The 20,081-nt window shown below is 43.0% G+C and overlaps 1 protein-coding gene across 1 annotated transcript in view; it reads left to right on the top strand.

Moving 5' to 3' along the window:
- Positions 1 to 20,081, top strand: part of LOC111981560 (PDZ and LIM domain protein 4) — a 90,141-nt gene that overhangs the window by 50,613 nt on the left and 19,447 nt on the right. The window contains exons 4-5 of the mRNA XM_024012880.2: positions 16,689 to 16,963; positions 17,732 to 17,907. Of these exons, the coding sequence (XP_023868648.1) occupies positions 16,689 to 16,963; positions 17,732 to 17,907 (451 nt within the window). The remainder of the gene's footprint in view (positions 1 to 16,688; positions 16,964 to 17,731; positions 17,908 to 20,081) is intronic.

Consider the following 20,081-nt stretch of genomic DNA (forward strand, 5'->3'; position numbering starts at 1 on the left):
TTGATCAGGCTGTTGATTGTGGAATGCTGTCCCACTCCTCTTCAATGGCTGTGCAAAGTTGCTGGATATTGGCGGAAACTGGAACACGCTGTCGTACACGTCGATCCAGAGCATCCCAAACGTGCTCAATGAGTGACATGTCTGGTGAGTATGGAATTATGTACAGATCCTTGCAACATGGGGCTAAAACATTAGGGGATGGCACGGATGAATGGCACGACAATGGGCCTCAGGATCTCGTCACGGTATCTTTGCATTCAAATTGTGATCAATAAAATGCAATTGTGTTCGTTGTCCGTAGCTTATGCCTGTCCATACCATAACCCCACCGCCACCATTGGGCACTTTGTTCACAACGTTGACATCAGCAAACCGCTCGCCCACAGAATGCCTGAGTTGAAACCAGGATTCATCCGTGCATAGCATGTTTCTCCAGCATGCCAGTGGCCATCGAAGATGAGCATTTGCCCACTAAAGTTTGTTACGACACCGAACTGCAGTCAGGTCAAGACCCCAATGAGCACGCAAGTGAGCTTCCCTGAGACGGTTTCTGACAGTTTGTGCAGAAATTCTTTGGTTGTGCGAACCCATAGCTGTATCATCTGTCCAGGTGGCTGGTCTCAGACTATCCCGCAGGTGAAGAAGCCAGATGTGGAGGTCCTGGGCTAGCGTGGTTACACGTGGTCTGCGGTGTGAGGCCAGTTGGACCTACTGCTAAATTCTCTAAAATGATATTGGTGGCGGCTTATGGTAGAGAAATTAACATAAAATGTTCTGGCAACAGCTCTGGTGGACATTCCTGCACGCTCCCTCAAAACTTAAGACATCCGTGGCAGCGTGTTGTGTGACAAAACTGCACATTTTAGAGTGTCCTTTTCTTTTCCCTAGCACAAGGTGCACCTGTGTAATGATGCTGTTTAATCAGCTTCTTGATATGCCACACCTCTCAGGTGGATGGATTATCTTGGGAAAGGACAAATGCTCATTAACAGGGATGTAAACAAATTTTATCATGAAACTTTAGAGAAATACGTTTTTTTGCGTATGGAACATTTCTGGGATCTTATATTTCAGCTCATAAAACATGTGACCAACACTTTACATGTTGTGTTTATATTTTTGTTCAGTGTAGATTATCTTCTGATATACTGCTGCCTCGATGGTTCCCAAAATAAATTATCCAGATGCAAGCCGAGGCGTTGCCGGTGAACTTTGCAGCGTTTTCCGATACTGAACAGAGGGTGAAGCAAAGTGTAACCAAAACAAGCAGACAATGAGCGTATTGTGGCTGGGAATTCTGAGAAGTGACCATTCATCTTTTATTGTTGCCGTTGGTTGTCATGTTGGGGCGCTTTCCCATGTCCCAGTCCCTTCAGTGTAGCGATCCCTGTAAACTGGGCTGAATGGTCACACAAAGGCCTGAACTTATTTCATGACTTCATCAATTGAATGTTGACGCTATACACAGCAGACAGATGTATTGAGTTCCGCTTCAGTAGGCAGGCTGGTGGACATGTTGAATGAAAGAGCTATACGAATGGTGAAAGGTTCAATACAGAACAAGTTAATTCTATCCCTGAGGTAAATATGGTGAATGTTTTTTCCATGTAGCAGCGACTGAGTTTACATTGTCTTTTTTTGTCTTCAGAAAGCCGCATAGATATTTTATTGCTTAACACGTGTGACATCTATTAAGTCAAAGCCACTGATCCTTATTCTAAATATTCCTAATGGTCTTGGGGTACATGGTTGATATACTGCTCTTGTAAACATGGTAGTCATAACATATAAATCATCCTAGTGATAAAGGAGGTGAAAGACCACCCCATTACAGCCTTCAGGCAATCCAATGAGACAGGCAGATTCCATGAGAGGGGTCCTGGGGATTGGGAATGTTGTATTTCACCATCTCGACACAAGCTGAAGTCTGAGCAAAGGGGAACTATCAACTCAAACTCTGTATATAAACGGAGACAGGCATGCTAGCAGTGTCTCCTGTGTGTGTATAATCGGAGAATGCTGCTCTACCTCCTGGATAAGTTACAGAGGGAGGTTTGGAAACCTTGTATCCACTCTACTCTTTACTGAAAGACTGGCTCCTTTTTAATAGACTTAAAGTTGAGAGCTAAAAATGGCAAAGTGAGTAAGTAGCATTAGCTTAATTTGCTTTAGGTGGAGGCTTGTTAACATGAAAGGGAAACAGTTTGTTGGTTAGTCCCTTGAGTTAGGCCAAATGAGGCCCTGAAATGGTCTCACCACACCAAGACCGTGGTGAAGAAGGCTCAACAGCGCCTAAACAACCTCAGGCGGCGGAAGAAATTTGGCATGGCCCCTAACGAGCCTCGTGAATTTCTACAGATGCACAATTGAGAGCATACTGTTGGGCTGCATCACCACCTGGTACGGCAACTGCACCACCCTCAACTGCAAGGCTATCCAGAGAATGGTGCGGCCAGCGCAGCTCCGGGGGCCCGCTGCCTGCCCTCCAGCAAGAGTGTCAAAGGAAGGGCAAGAAGATGATTAAGGACCTCAGTCTCCCTAGCCACGGACTGTTCACTCAGCTACCGTCTGGCAGACGGAGACAATACAGGTGCATCAGAGACAGAGAGACTAAAAAACAGCTTCTATCTCCAGGCCATCAAACTGTTGAACAGCCATCACTAGGTGATGCACACTCATTCACACAAAACACACAAATTAGCACACACACACACCTCGTACTCACAAACACATGCACATACACTAACACACATCACTCACACAGTCACACACAGCCAACGCTGCTGTCCCGTATTGTAGAGACATTAAACCACTGGACACTTCCCGTTTCTCACTGTGTATTTATATACTATATTCTCTAAATGGCTCTAATATATCTACTTCGGTACATATCATTCTTGTGTAAATTAATATGGTGTATATACTTAGATTACATTTGGATTACTGTCACAGTGCTATTTGGGGTTTTAATTGGGGTCGTTACGACACTTGATTTATTTATTTTGATTATTTGTGTACTCGTTTCACATTTGACCGCATTTAGGAGCTAGTAACATAAGCATTTCATTGCATCTGCTATAACATTTTCTAAACTGTGTACGCAACCAATACACATTGATTTGATTTTGATTTGATTTTGAAATAAATGACCATGGTTGTTTCCTCCTCCAGGCTTTTAATTTACCTTGAAAGAGATGACCGGCATCTAACGATGCTGATGGTGCTCCAGACACATTAGACACCACATGTGAACTCCCMACCAGCATATGGGAGTTCTAGCTAGCAGGAAGTGACACAAGGAAGTGGTGAGATGTTTCCTTGAACAAGGGGAACATGGGAGATTCTCATACAGTTGAATGATACATTTTTGGATCTAAACCTGAACAGTTCCGAAACTAAAGCTATTTGTGGCATCCTCGTACTGGAAAGAGGTGAAAAACAGGAGGAAGATATTGATTGTTTCCATAACCTTATCTTACTCATCAACAGACAAGAATATTGTACGATTACCAGAGGATAATGAGAGGGGAGGATAATGACTAATTTTGAAATTATTATTAGAATAAATAAGGGAAAATAGGCCTGTGGTCTACAGTATGTTGAAGTAGGTCTACAGGTGGCCACAGCTAGCCACTGTATGCCATTCTGCATATTTTCTTCAGGCTAAATAAYATCACCATTGTGTCTTTAGCAGTGGCCTTGGAAAGTCCGGCGCTTTAGAATGCGGAAACGCTGGAACTCACGTCACTAAGGTTCCATTCTCAAGCCACACTGCCAAGCTGGCAAGAGGGAGAGGATTATCCTTACTGGAATTTATGAGAGCTGACAGCGATACATGTAATTTTTCCATTTCTTGGAATTCGTTTCACTTCATAGAAACCATTTGATACAGAATCTTTTCTATGAATGGAACAAGTCCGCTGGTCTTCCAMTATACCTGTCAGATAAGATCGTCTGCCTAATAAATAACATTACAGAACCCTGACAATAGAGTCTAATTGTGACGTGCTTATAGGTTATTTTCTATAGTGATTTTATGCTCTGTTCCATAGAGGTCATACTCTACCTTTGTTAAATATGTTTAGCGGTTCAATTAAAACCTTGTTCTCTSTAAAAARAAAAWAWATCCAATCAACACAGTGCCATTGAGAGTTCACATTCACTGCACCACATTCATCCAGGACTTCAGATCGTAAACTTGTGACCCAACTTATTTTGTTGTTTGTTTCCAGTCCTGGGTGAAGTAGTACTAATCAGACGGTAATCCCCAGAAATGTCAATCTGTATTTGGGTTGGCCCAGAGAGGTGTCWCTCTCCCTCTTGTCAGCACGCTGTGGAGCGGATGGGGCCATGGAGAGCAAAGAGCTAGCTAGCCCCTTGTCTGTCTGCTTGCCTCCAGCCAGCCCTGGACCCACCGTCCCCGGGCGTCTCTTAGCCCTGCACTCTGGGATAGGAACAGGGACAATAACGAGCTGGTTTGTTTGGTTAGCGGTGCAGAGCGCCATGTGAAAAGTTTAATTGCCCAGGCCTGGGGATTACTGTGAGAGGGGGAGGGGGAGTTGAATCGGAGAGAGAGAGGGGAGCTGAGGGCCCAGTCAGAAGCAAGCATATGGCTTCAATTAAGCTCCTCTTCCTCCTCCTGCTTTTCCTCCTCCTGCTCCTGCTCTCCTCTACCTCTCCCCCTCCTCCTTCTCCTCCTCCTGCTCTCCTGTACCTGTCTCTTATACACATCTAGATGTGTATAAGAGACAGACTTAAAGCTACTCATATTAATATCGACTGAGGTAGCAGCAGTAAATGTCCCCCCCCCCCTCCTTTCTCAGCGCTTATTAATACGAGTAGCTTTAAGTCGGGCTGATTTCCCCAGGAGTCCTGTGGTTCTGTCTAAACGGGCCCCAGTCTAAAGGCATAACTCCAACACAGCTCCTCCCCCCTGGCTAGGCACACAGGCTCAGCAGCCAGTCACCCAGAACCAAGGGCCATGCTTGGCCACCATTGTAAAACAGGTCAGTGAAATCTAATGACGGTCTAAATTTACGAGCAGACAGAACTGCTTCTCATAAATACTGCTTTCTCCAAGTCTTTTTTTTTTTGTCGTAGTCAAGGCTCAAAGAATGTGAGAGTATTTAATCGATTATCTTCTTCAGCAGTCTTTCCCATTTTGGAACTGTATGRGAGAGACTGAAAGAGTGACTGGTCATAATATAGCAACATTAGGTTTGATTGCATTAGTTTGAAAAACAAGATAAGGTTACTAAGTGATTTATCTGGTGATTAGATATGATTTAACAAAGCACACACTCTGTGGAAGGAGTGTCACCAGTCGCTACGGTTTCCATGAAATATATTTTATGTGTGCTGTTTTAAAATCACCACTTCAGACCGGCATAGGTACGATAAATCAGTTTAATGGGACAGTCTGCTTACTTTGATTTATTTAATGAAAATAATGGTAGCCTCCATACATACCTAAGAGCAACTTGAAAGCACTTACAGGTCCTGAATGTTACCAAACTGGCACTTGAAAAGCTATTCACCAGATGTACTGCCTTATGAATCTGCCATTCACTGAAGGCAAATACTGTATCTATTTGCTGCAGACACAAGGCCKACAGTGCATATTATGGAAAAGTGTGCCATCTAAAGTAGTCTCAGCGTTCAACTGAGACAGAAACATGCAACACATGTGTGCCAAGCAGGGCTGGCTTTATGGGGGAACCTTCCAAATAAAGTTTTGAAATATGGATCATTTATTTTACCGAAACGCGGGCCGACAGAAAGACGCATCAATCTCAGATCAAGCATCCGAGCAAATTGAACGGCGCCCCTCCGTCTCAGTATGTGTAGACCATGTATGTGATGATGTTTGGACAAAAATAGTATGGCATGTCGTACTCTTCAGCCAGACAGCATCAGATACATGGGCTACATATACAGTAGTAAAACAGAGGGGCGATGTTTTGCTCGCTCGGATGCTTTCTTCAGTGAGATCATTTCGGCAGAGAGGAAGAGAGGAAGCGGGAGGGCTCACTCACCAAAATGTATCCARAATAAGCCCAATGCATTTCTATGGGCTTTATATGCAGACCTAAGGTTGCCCGCCTGCCTTCCCGCCTTTGGGACAACGACTCCCATTGTCAGGGCAGAGACATGAGAAACTCGTCATTATATATAGATCTCTGGTTTCAGGGCAGCCACTTGCGAATTGGAAAGGAACGTTTACATGTGCACGGAGCACTGTTCAGATCATGGCTTCCCCTAAAGTGAATTCATGTTTTGACAAAATMATATAATTACTCCTGTCTAAATAAAATCATCACAAATACATGGCCAGACAGCATGACATAGCCACAGAGAATCATTAGCTTCTTTAAAAAAAAAATAGCTGTGGATAGTTTCACAAACGCATAGGCCCATGAAGCCCGTGTGGCAATAGACCTAGCTGATTATTTGCGACTGTCAGTGAAAAGCATCTGAAATATGTGTGAAGATAATGTGTCTTGAGTATAATTTTGGCGAAGATATGCCGCGGCTCTCCAGATTTCATGCACTCAGCTCTCCAGAATGCGCTCAGTTGTCTCCCACCAATACTTGCCCATTCATTGTTTTGTTGTGTGAATTGGTTGCCCTTTTGATTGTTTATTTTTGATCAATTCCCCATTACATATGTCACCAGTAGGCCTATGAAGTGTARCATTAATCCCCGTCATTTGGTTACATACATTTCTGTTAATGCATGTATTAATTAGGCTACAGTCATTTACCCTTCTCATTCTTGGAATGGAAACATTGTTTGCAGAGTTCACAACCTGCTARACTTGTGAGAAACACATTTTGGTTTATTTCATAACCATAATTTACGAGTTTTGTCWATTTTTTCATTGTCTTTTGTTTGGAGTGCTCCATGTGAGCATGCGCGCCTGAGCACACATGGAAGTAGCCTACCTGCCCTGCGCACAAATGTAGGAAGGTGCCCATTTGGGGATGTCTGAGTTCTGATTGTCTTAACCCTCTAGAGTCTAAGCCCTGTCTAAGTCAGGGGATAGGGGATGGGGAGGAGAAGGAGGAGGAGGAGGAGGGGGAGGGGGGGGGGGTTCTGAGCTAAAATATGGAATTGTTTTAAGATGGTCATAACAATGATAATTTAGCTATTTGATGTGGAATTTTAAGACCGCTTAACCTATTAAAAAAATATTGGATGAAACATTGAATTTGGCTTTACTGCTATTAGCCAATAAAATGTGTATTTATTTATTATAGATCCCCATTAGCTGCCAAGGCAGCAGCTACTCTTCATGGAGTCCAGCAAAATTAAGGCAGTTGTACATTTTTAAAAACATTACAATAAATTCACAACAGATTTCACAACATGTTAAGTGTGTGCCCTCAGGCCCCTACTCTACTACCACATATGTTTGTCTTGCTTCACAGTCCCCGCTGTTCCATGAGGTGTATAATTTTTATTTATTTATTATTTTGTACTTTATACCGCATTTTTCTCCCCAGTTGGTAGTTAGTCTTGTCCTATCGCTGAAACTCCCGTACGGACTCGGGAAAGGCTAAGGTCGAGAGCCGTGCGTACTCCAAAACACGACCATACCAAGCTGCACTGCTTCTTGAGACAATGCTTGCTTAACCCGAAAGCCAGCCYCACCAATGTGTCAGAGAAAACGTACAACTGGCAACRGAAGTCAGTGTGCATGCTCCCGGCCTGCCACAAGGAGTTGCTAGAACGTGATGGGACAAGGACATCCAGGCCAGCCAAACCTTCTCCTAACCCACACGGCGCTGGGCCAATTGTGCATTGCCTCGTGGGTCTCCTGGTCACAGCCGGCTGCGACACAGCCCTGGATTGAACCCGGGTCTGTAGTGACGCCTCTAGCACTGCGATGCAGTGCCTTAGACCGCTGCACCACTTGGGAGGCCACATAGTCATGTCTTGTGAGGTATTCATGGGTGTCCGAGCTGTGCGCCAGTAGATAAAACAGACAGCTCGGTACTTTCAACATGTCAATACCTCTCACAAATACAAGTAGTGATGAAGTRAATCTCTCCTCCACTTTTAGCCAGGAGAGATTGACATGAATATTATTAATGTTAGCTCGCTGTGTACATCCAAGGGCCAGCCATGCTGCCCTGCTCTGAGCCAATTGCAATTTCCTAGTCCCTCTTTGTGGTACCTGACCAAATGGCTGAACAGTAGTCCAGGTGCGACAAAACTAGGGCCTGTAGGACCTGCCTTGTTGATAGTGCTGTTAAGAATGCAGAGCAGTGCTTTATTATGGACAGACTTCTCCCCATCTTAGCTACTGTTGTATCAATATGTTTGGACCACTCAAAGCAGATTAGTCTCCTCAACTTGCTCAATTACCACATTATTCATTGCAAGATTTAGTTGAGGATTAGGGTTTAGCGAATGATTTGTCCCAAATACAATGCTTTTAGTTTTTGAAATATTTAGGACTAATTTATTCCTTGCCACACATTCTGAAACTAACTTCAGCTCTTAAGTGTTGCAGTCATTTCAGTTGCTATGGTAGCTGACGTGTATGGTGTTGAGTCATCCGCATACATATATACATTGGCTTTACTCAAAGTCAGTGGCATGTCGTTAGTAAATATTGAAAAAAAGTAAGGGGCCTAGACAGCTGCCCTGAGGAATTCCTGATTCTACCTAGATTTTGTTGAAGAGGCTTCCATTAAAGAACACCCTCTGTGTTCTGTTATACAGGCAACTCTTTATCCACAATATAGTAGTGGGTGTAAAGCCATAACACATACGTTTTTCCAAGAACAGACTATCGATAATGTCTAAAGCCTCGCTGAAGTTTAACAAAATAGCCCCCACAATCTTTGAATCATCAATTTCTCTCAGCCAATTATCAGTCATTTGTGTCAGTGCTTGTTGAATGTCCTTCSCTATAAGCGTGCTGAAAGTCTGTTGTCAATTTGTTTACTGTAAAATAGCATTGTATCTGGTCAAACTTTTTACAAAAGTTTACAAAGGGTTGATAACAGGCTGATTGGTCAGTTATTTGAGCCAGTAAAGGGGGCTTTACTATCCTTAGCTAGGGGAATAACTTTTGCTTCCCTCCAGGCTTGAGGGCACACACTATCAAGTAGGCTAAAATTGGTGATATGGCAAATAGGAGTGGCAATATCATCCTCTATTATCCTCAGTAATTTTCCATCCAAATTGTCAGACCCCAGTGGCTTGTCAATGTTGATAAAAACAATACTTTTTCCACCTCTTCCACACTTAATTCACGGAATTCAAAATTACAATGCTTGTCTTTCATAATTTGGTCAGATATACTTGGATGTGTAGTGTCAGCATTTGTTGCTGGCATGTCATGCCTAAGTTTGAAAAAATCATTAAAGTAGTTAGCAATATCAGTGGGTTTTGTGATGAATGAGCCATCTGATTCAATGAATGATGGAGCTGAGTTTGCCTTTTTTCCTAAAATGTAATTGAAGGTGCTACAAAGCTTTTTACTATCATTCTTTGTAATTTATCTTTGTTTCATAGTGTAGTTTCTTCTTTTTATTCAGTTTAGTCACAGGATTTCTCAATTTGCAGTACGGTTGCCAATCGGTTGTACAGCCAGACGTATNCACACGGCGCTGGGCCAATTGTGCATTGCCTCGTGGGTCTCCTGGTCACAGCCGGCTGCGACACAGCCCTGGATTGAACCCGGGTCTGTAGTGACGCCTCTAGCACTGCGATGCAGTGCCTTAGACCGCTGCACCACTTGGGAGGCCACATAGTCATGTCTTGTGAGGTATTCATGGGTGTCCGAGCTGTGCGCCAGTAGATAAAACAGACAGCTCGGTACTTTCAACATGTCAATACCTCTCACAAATACAAGTAGTGATGAAGTTAATCTCTCCTCCACTTTTAGCCAGGAGAGATTGACATGAATATTATTAATGTTAGCTCGCTGTGTACATCCAAGGGCCAGCCATGCTGCCCTGCTCTGAGCCAATTGCAATTTCCTAGTCCCTCTTTGTGGTACCTGACCAAATGGCTGAACAGTAGTCCAGGTGCGACAAAACTAGGGCCTGTAGGACCTGCCTTGTTGATAGTGCTGTTAAGAATGCAGAGCAGTGCTTTATTATGGACAGACTTCTCCCCATCTTAGCTACTGTTGTATCAATATGTTTGGACCACTCAAAGCAGATTAGTCTCCTCAACTTGCTCAATTACCACATTATTCATTGCAAGATTTAGTTGAGGATTAGGGTTTAGCGAATGATTTGTCCCAAATACAATGCTTTTAGTTTTTGAAATATTTAGGACTAATTTATTCCTTGCCACACATTCTGAAACTAACTTCAGCTCTTAAGTGTTGCAGTCATTTCAGTTGCTATGGTAGCTGACGTGTATGGTGTTGAGTCATCCGCATACATATATACATTGGCTTTACTCAAAGTCAGTGGCATGTCGTTAGTAAATATTGAAAAAAAGTAAGGGGCCTAGACAGCTGCCCTGAGGAATTCCTGATTCTACCTAGATTTTGTTGAAGAGGCTTCCATTAAAGAACACCCTCTGTGTTCTGTTATACAGGCAACTCTTTATCCACAATATAGTAGTGGGTGTAAAGCCATAACACATACGTTTTTCCAAGAACAGACTATCGATAATGTCTAAAGCCTCGCTGAAGTTTAACAAAATAGCCCCCACAATCTTTGAATCATCAATTTCTCTCAGCCAATTATCAGTCATTTGTGTCAGTGCTTGTTGAATGTCCTTCSCTATAAGCGTGCTGAAAGTCTGTTGTCAATTTGTTTACTGTAAAATAGCATTGTATCTGGTCAAACTTTTTACAAAAGTTTACAAAGGGTTGATAACAGGCTGATTGGTCAGTTATTTGAGCCAGTAAAGGGGGCTTTACTATCCTTAGCTAGGGGAATAACTTTTGCTTCCCTCCAGGCTTGAGGGCACACACTATCAAGTAGGCTAAAATTGGTGATATGGCAAATAGGAGTGGCAATATCATCCTCTATTATCCTCAGTAATTTTCCATCCAAATTGTCAGACCCCAGTGGCTTGTCAATGTTGATAAAAACAATACTTTTTCCACCTCTTCCACACTTAATTCACGGAATTCAAAATTACAATGCTTGTCTTTCATAATTTGGTCAGATATACTTGGATGTGTAGTGTCAGCATTTGTTGCTGGCATGTCATGCCTAAGTTTGAAAAAATCATTAAAGTAGTTAGCAATATCAGTGGGTTTTGTGATGAATGAGCCATCTGATTCAATGAATGATGGAGCTGAGTTTGCCTTTTTTCCTAAAATGTAATTGAAGGTGCTACAAAGCTTTTTACTATCATTCTTTGTAATTTATCTTTGTTTCATAGTGTAGTTTCTTCTTTTTATTCAGTTTAGTCACAGGATTTCTCAATTTGCAGTACGGTTGCCAATCGGTTGTACAGCCAGACGTATTTGCCATTTATTTTGCCTCATCCATACAGTTTTTCAATTCCTCATCAATACATGGGGATTTAACAGTTTATACAGTCATTTTCTGAATGGGTGCATGCTTATTAGCAACTGGGATAAGGAATTTCATAAGTGTCAAGTGCAGAGTCTGGTTGCTCCCCATTACACACCATGATAGGTAGCATAGTGGTTAGAGCACTGGGCCAGTAACCAACAGGTTGSTGGATCGAATCCCCGAGCTGACAAGGTAAAAATCTGTCGTTCTGCCCCTGAACAAGGCAGTTAACTGTTCCTAGTCTGTCATTGTTAATAAGAAATTGTTCCTAACTGACTTGTCTAGTTAWATAAAGGTTAATTTTTATTTTATTTACATCAACAACATAGGAATCGCTACAAAACTCATTGTATGACCTCTTATACACTATATTAGGCCCAGCTTTTGGATCTTTGGTTTTCCTAAGCTACTATATTGTGATCAATATATCCGATGGATTTGGATACTGCTTTCAATCAAATTTCTGCAGAATTAGTAAAGATGTGATCAATACATGTTGATGATTTCATTGCTGTGCTGTTTGTAACTACCCTGGTAGGTTGATTGAAAACCTGAACCAGGTTGCAGGCACTAGCTAAAGTTTGAAGCTTTCTCTTGAGTGGGCAGCCTGATGAAAGCCAGTCAATATTTCAATCACCCAGAAAATATACCTCTCTATTGATATCACATACAAGCATTTCACACATGTTATCCAGATACTGACTGTCAGCACTTGGGGGTCTATAGCAGCATCCCACCAGAATGGGCTTTAGGTGAGGCAGATGAACCTGTAGCCATTTTCCTTCAACGGTATTTAACATTAGATCCTCTCTAAGCTTTACAGGAATATGGTTCTCCACCTTTAGCATTTCTGTATTTTCTGTAGATCTCATAACCATGTATTGCTAKCACTGTATCATCAAAGGTATTATCTAAGTGAGTTTCAGAGATTGTCAGAATATGAATGTCATCTGTTACTAGCAAATMATTGATTTCATGAACTTGTTTCTTAAGCTACTGTCACGTTCCTGACCTGTTTTATGTTATTTTTGTATGTGTTTAGTTGGTCAGGGCGTGAGTTGGGGTGGGCATTCTATGTTTTGTGTTTCTATGTTTAGGTCACTTGTAATTAGCCTTATATGGTTCTCAATCAGAGACAGGTGTTTGACGTTTTCCTCTGATTGAGAACCATATATAGGTTGGCTGTTCACACTGTTTGTTTGTGGGTGATTGTCTTCCGTGTCTGTGTATGTTGCACCACACGGGACTGTTTCGGTTTGTTCGTTCGTTTGATGTAGTCTGTTCCTGTTCGTGAGTTCTTCGTGTCTTTATGTAAGTTCCATGTTCAGGCTTTCGTTCTACGTCGTTTTCTTTATTTTGTAGTTTGTTGAAGTGTTTTCGGTTTTCGTCTGTACTTTAATAAACTTAATTATGTATTCACAACCCGCTGCATTTTGGTCCTCCGATCCTTCTCTCCTCTCCTCGTCCGAGGAGGAGGAAGATCTAGACACCCGTTACAGCTACATATGTTAACGTGGGCAATTTGTAACACTTTTCTGGGATTCTTAATCGCTTTTCTTGCTTTGCTGGGAGGCTTTGCAGAGGTAGACATGCACAGGTTATTTATGTTAGGGCAGGGTGAGCTGCACACAGTTGACTTCCTGCTATGGCACACCTCCTCCATGCTAACAGTATAACTCTGGTTCATAGGCATATGATTATGAGCTGCTCCTCATAATGTAATTCGACTCCACATGAACCATGACATTATCAGTCCCCGGTGACTGACGCATAGCCTCGGGAAGCAACCTGTTGATATCATGAACTTTTGTCCCAGGAAAACACAAAGGTACAGGTATATGCCTCACTATCGAACTCCCGATCACAATAGCCAGAATGATCTGGCCTCTCCCGTGTCTCGGAGCTGATTATGAGGCCAGAGCCACAGAATTCACCTGTTCTGGGGGGGTGGGGGGCACGGTGGTCCAGGCTGTGCCCAGGCAATTGATTGACTAGGATAGGGAAAGGTAGCTGAAGGGATATCCACAGCCATGGAGGGAACACCCAAGTCCCTGGCAGAAGACAGCTGGTACAGGGGCTCAAAGTGATTTGAAAGTCTTAAGTCCGGACACGGGGGAAGAAGGCAGGCGCGCCAAGAATGATTCTTCTTCTTCTTTCTGGTTCCAACACGCATCCATTTACGCTCACCTGTAGTCTAACAATGAGCAGCCATTTTCTGGTTCAAGCTAGTAGAGGAGTGCAGTAGTGGACAAGATGCCGATAGTCTCATGGAATCCTTATTCCCTTCCAGGTGCTTGGTCAAATGTTTTTTTTCTTCCTGAAGAGTAATAATTATTTCTTTAGCTGCATCAAGATCAATAKATTTTTCACAAATGAAGGTATCCATCGAACCTTTCCCCGTGACAACAGGTCGCCGGCTGTTCCTTGCTACACACCGGCCGGCTGCGTGTTAGCATTTGGTGCAGCCTCTCGGAGCTGTGTCGGGAGTATATGTAGTCTTGGGAGATACAAAACATACAGTTACAGTATGTACTGGCCAACAATTGGAGTCACACTCACACACTGGAAGTAAGGACTTAGTTCTATAGTAGTTCTATAGAGACCGTTGTATGAGTTGAGCTCTTGGTAGCCTGGCTCGGTTGTTGGTATCCAGGTACTAAAGCGTCCGGGGTGAAAAAGTTGAWTGAAAAAYGTTGAGGGTGGAAAAACTAAGARGTTGGTAAATGTYTTAAATGAASAGTTTTGATTAAACAGTTAACAGTAAAAAACTAAGTTTGGCAGGTAGCCAAGTRGCAACAAYCAGCACGATAACGCGGAGGTGGGACGTTTTCCCACGTGAGACAGTAAGCTCTATAACATACATCGTCAGTCCAACAGATAGTAATGTTTGGGGCTTCTGAGGCTTGTGGGCGCCCTAGAGTAAAACAGAGAATGACATRGTGTTCGTAAGAGTCAACTTTCAATAGAATGGTCATAATACTTTGTAGCCCAAACCATTTGGACACTACAGGCAGAAGTTAGCAGAAGAGGCTGTACCGACTTTAGACAAGTCTTGTGAGGCTTGTAGGCATCCTAGAACAAAACGGAGAACGTCATCGTGTTCATAAGAGTCTCATATTTCAACAGAGTGTCCATAAAACTTTGTAGACTGTTCGGACGCTACAGGTGTTTTTGTGAGAAGACCGATTTTCAGGATGGTCTCATGGTCTGACAAACACTAGCTCTGCCACCTTTCATCGCGGAAGGGCAACATCGGCGGATGCGGAGGATTGAAATGCAGCCCGTGCAAAAAAATAAATAATAATCTTTTGCTTAAACAGACAGATTTTGATGGAGCTTTTTTTCTCATGTTAACTAGATTTCTGRGGGGGCGCCGGAATTGTAAGCTAAGCGTTAACTCACTACTTCCACCACTAATAAGCTGAGCTTCGCAAGTCATTTTTTCTTTACCTCACACAGTAAGTCAACGAAAGTCAGTTTTTTTATACATCCAGTGCATATGATAATAGTTCCTCACAGTATTTGAAAAATCTTTCCAACACTTTCCTGGCCTCGATAATCACCAAGCATCGGTGTGAAAGACCAAAATATCATGATCTGATGATCATATACCTATATCCAGTCAAAGTCATAAAATACCTGAACATGTTTCCCTTGCACAAAAACAGCTGTCTGTCCTGAGCTCACTGGCGAGAGAACTCTGAGGGCCCAGAATAGAGGGCCCAGAATACAGTTCCATTTCTTTAGCCGCCAATGGATCACGGTTTATCAATGTGCCCATATGGCAGAGGCTGGTGCTCTCACATTAGTTTAAGTTTTACTTTTAGATTTTTATCATTTTAATTCAGATTTTTATGATTAACCACTTGAAACGAAAATGCACATGTGAAAACCATAATTGGCACGCAGATCGGTAGAAATTGTAGTATAAGTTGTAAGCTTTCCCAAACTTGAAACTCTGCCTATGGTATTTAAAAAATGTGTGCACAAGCAAGCGCATGCACACATAGGAAGTCCAGTGAAAAAAACATGCCCCCTATGGAAATSAAATAGCCGTCCAACTGATTCGTTCTGGCGCCGGCCCTTGTGCCAAGGATTTGAAGCAGGCTTTTCTCTCTACCTCTCCCTCGCTCCATCTGTTTATGTGAAAACGACCACTCTACTGTAAATAGGCAACATCAAAACTTTTGTGTTCATTTGCCGTGCTTGATACAGTAAATCATCACTCACTCTCATTAGGGTATGGTATAGCCAAAGTGTTTGCCAAGCCTTTCAGCAGTCCTGTCACTCTTCCTCTTGGTGATCTCAGGGCTCCTGTGGCTTCTATTGTAACTGTTTGAAGGAGGCGCTGGAATCCATCCACACGTCGTAAAAAGGCCAAGTTTACTGTCGCTCCAGGAACACTTGGTAATACAATACACTCAAATGTTTGCTCTGCCTCTTTTACTGTTGTTGCCGAGAGGGGAGACGGCTTGGAGGTATGGACCAAGCCCAGGGTTGGCGAAGCWGCTTGGGGTAGGGATGTGGGGTGTGGGATCGAGGGCTCAGCCGAGTGGTGATTAGCGATGGCCCAGGCATGGGTGGTCTGGGCCAGGGAACAAAGACCAGGCCACATCTGCTGCCTGCCTGCCTGGAGAGTCTGTGAACCTCCGCTTCCTGGGGCCAACCACTCAAACTAACCCACCACTCAATGTGCACACACAGGTTAATCAACAGGCAAGCTGTGAGGGATGACAACTTTGTCTCCAGTACTCTTATTGCACAACCGTTAAACAAGTCACTCCAGTTTAGATTACATATTTACAGAGGATCTAAGATTGTGTGCAGCCCACAACAGCCTTTAAGTCACTATATTTTGCATGACAGTCATACCACTAAAACCAGCCATTAGAAAAGTGATGACGTTAACACAATATTGCAAGCCATCCTTATCTGRGGCTTGGCTGGAGAGATGAACACGCATGTCACACGCAATATACTGTCGATTATCAGTGTAGTTCGTGGAAGTTTGCAGTTAATATTTGGTTACGTCATTGYAGAGTTGACGCAGGTCCATGCAAAATGTGTTTGCCTCTGTGCAAACACTCACCTTAATGTTGCCATGAATAGACTATGACAACGACATAGAAGTGCATTGGGAATAACCATACRTTTCTTAATGACTCCTCTGCTCTTTCCTTCTCTAGAATTTCCGACCCATTAGCACTGGACCAATGACCAGTGGTTACACCAGTGGTTACAGCAGCAGCTACAGCAAGGGGAACAACAGCAGCGGTTACAGCCGAAAACCCTCCTACACTCCCGAGCTGCCGCACCTCAACAACGGCACCTCCAAGCAGTCCAACCARGCGCAGTACAACAACCCAGCCAGCATGTACGCACACAACAACGGCAGCAACGGAGACAGAGACAGGGTCTTGCCAAAACAAATGGGCGGCCTGAGCCTGAGTTCCCCTCACAGGTAAGGCATGTGGAGTGGAAAATCCATTTGTTATCGCGTGGTCTCTCGGATGTGTGATAAATGTGTGTGTTCTCCTAGGCTACAACCTACAGCGCCCAGAGATGTCCTCTGGGCCCTGCTGTTTGTGCTGACTGCACACGTTTCCCCCTCCCCAAGGCCTCCAAGGGCCTCACAGTGAAGTTTACCTTGTAGGGTCCCTCCGGAGTGGAGGAAGACCAAATGCACTGTATCTTGACAGGATCAGAAAAGATAGATCAGCTGTGCTGATATTCACAGAGCAGTGCTTAATGTTATGCACTATTGGCATAATGGAGCTTGAGGATTCTCTCTGGTGGGTTGTGTGGAAAGACTGTGAACAGCAAATGGGGTCCATCTCCTGTTTGGACTAGGAATACCAAGGTGGAATGGATGAACCTTCAGCGTAGTTTACTTCAATGGAAAAAAGGACCTTAGACTACAGTCATTTCAAGATATTCTGGTAGATGCACCATGTCAATGTGAATATGTCAGTGTGAGGACCACATTAGGAAATAAGTGTTGTGTCATGTTTTCATGTGTTGTACTCTAGATTTCAGTACAACTGACTAGGCATCCCCTTTTCCCTTCTTAAAACTGCATTTATTTTACCCCCAAAATAAGTCACAGCATTCACAAATGAAATCGARGAACAGTGCAACAGTTAGTGGCGACATTTCAGTCACAGAAGCTGTTGGTCACACTGAATTCAAACTGAAAACAACTTTATTTGTTTGTCTTCGTCTCTTTCAGCCCTGAGCCTCCGATGCGTTCTCCAATGGGCCGTAATGGAAACGGTCATAGTTTTGAAGTCACCACAGAGTCAGATGTGTACAAGATGCTGCAAGACACAGAGGAGCCAGTCTCCGCACCCAAACAATCCGGCTCCTTCAAATACCTACAAGGCATATTGGAGGCAGAGGATGGAGGTACCCTCATTTGTTGCTCTATATGAGTCTCTATTCACCCTACAGTTTACCTAAACAARGTGCCTGTTTATGTATGTTAGATATATGTTTGTATATTTGAGCTAAATTGTTTTCTTCTGCAAGTGGAGCGTGTGATCTTTTCCAGCCACATGACTGTATGTGCACTGTAGCACGTGTTGTCCCTGAGAGGAGAGGGAGCGTTGGCATAGTTTTCCTTTTATAGGCCGAYAGAGCTGAAAGTCAAATGATAAAGGGGGGGGAGAAAGTTTACCGCAACACAGCCTTATGAAAGACAATAAACAGAGAAGTATGACTTCCTGGTGTTTCTTTCAAACTTTTTTCACTGTTTTCCTTGGAAGTAATGCGTTGTGTTTTCGTCAGTGTRGTGGCCAGATCTCACCTCTTCAAGGAGAACCCAAACAGACAGGCTTATCCCCAGGAGCAAGTCATGCTGTCTGTTGGAGATCATTGAGATGGTTTTGTATCAACACCAGTCCCATGTTATTCTTTGAATTTGGTGCTAATCACTTGCAGGTGTGAAAAGGGATTAAGGAAGAYCGAAAAGTCAATAATGGTTTTAACAGAATTAGATTAATCGGCACCGATTCGCCTCCTGCACAGTTGTTCTTTTTTTTCACGACCGCAAAAGGCGTCATGGACACTGGGTTTAAGCTTCTGGTGCGATGCTTACACACCTTGGGGCTTATACAAGACTCGCCCTAAAGCTCTGTCTGCCTGTTTCTGGTTGTTGCTCTCTGTCTGTGGGAATGCTTGCATTATCTTCTGCTGAAGGATTTTTTTTTCTATTTCCCAGCTCAGCTTTGARCTTTYGATGGAGAGGAGCATTTGACTGCGTGTGATATTGTCATCCTCATCCTTTAAAAGGAATACGCTCTTYTTTTGAAAATGTCGGCATCCCTGGGATTTCAATGGAGCGCAAACACGAGGCGCTGTTATGATGTAGCCCCACAGGCTCTGATTTGACCATCTGTGGTGTCAGACAGTGCGGAGGGTGAAAACAAGAGGAGAGGAGACGTTTGCATGACGAGATTCTCAGCTTATTATAACACTGAACTCCCCAGCTATACCAATCACTGAAGAATCCACCACTTATTGTGGTCAAAGATACTGTATACATATAATGGTCGAAGACAGACATGGGAGGGAAGCGATCATGTATTTATAATGTACTTTACTTTTGAGGATGAGCAGATGTGACGAACACATTGTACTGCCTGTAGTTGAATCCCCTGTGTAGGAGTCTAACCTTTGAGGTTGTTAAGAAAATAAGAAATATAGACAAGGTTACAGAATGTTTATTTTGTTTGTCTGTTTATCCAGAAATGTGACCCCCATTAGCCATTGCAGGTAGCTATCTGTTTTATAAAAAGCTGCTCCAATAACTAAGATAAATGGGTGGAAACTCCCTTTTTAGTACAGATTACGGGGATCACATGCTATGAACTTTATTCATCTAGACTTGTCAGTAGTCTTTATGAATAATGCTAGTTTAGCCTACTCAAATACCCAGCTCAAAAAGAGAAGGATGCTATGCTTAGCTAGCTGGCTATGGCTATCCAACACTGGAACTCTTCCAAGTCAAGGTGAGCTTTTGGTTTTATTAATTTATTGCCACCGGGGCCCTCCGGTGTAACTGCTAAACTGTTTGCTGCTGATTGTAGACTGTACAGCATGATTGTAGCGTGTTTACTAATGCATTAGTTCTAATAGGTGTGTTGACTATGACGCTAATATGGTGACAACGATGTAAGCTGTGTGTAGTGGTTACCGATTACGATATGAAGGTTTGGCTTGGAAAGGTTTCCTCACATGGTCACAGACAGCTGATGTGTTGTGCACAAATCAATTTGTATTTGTCACATGTGCCGAATACAACAGGTGTAGACCTTAGCGTGAAGTGCTTACTTACAAGCCATTAACCAACAACAAAATAAGAGATGGAAATATTTAGTAAATAAACTAAAGTAAAAAAACTTACGCAATAAAAATATCAATAACAAGGCTATATACTGTGGGTACCGGTACCCAGTCAATGTGCGGGGGTATAGGTTAGTCAAGGTAATTGAAGTTATATGTACATGTAGGTAGAGCTAAACTGACTATGCATCGATAATAAACATTGAGTAGCAGCAGTGTAAAAATAAAGGGGGGGG

Source organism: Salvelinus sp. IW2-2015, linkage group LG20 (genome assembly GCF_002910315.2).
Source record: "Salvelinus sp. IW2-2015 linkage group LG20, ASM291031v2, whole genome shotgun sequence".
NCBI lineage: Eukaryota > Metazoa > Chordata > Actinopteri > Salmoniformes > Salmonidae > Salvelinus > Salvelinus sp. IW2-2015.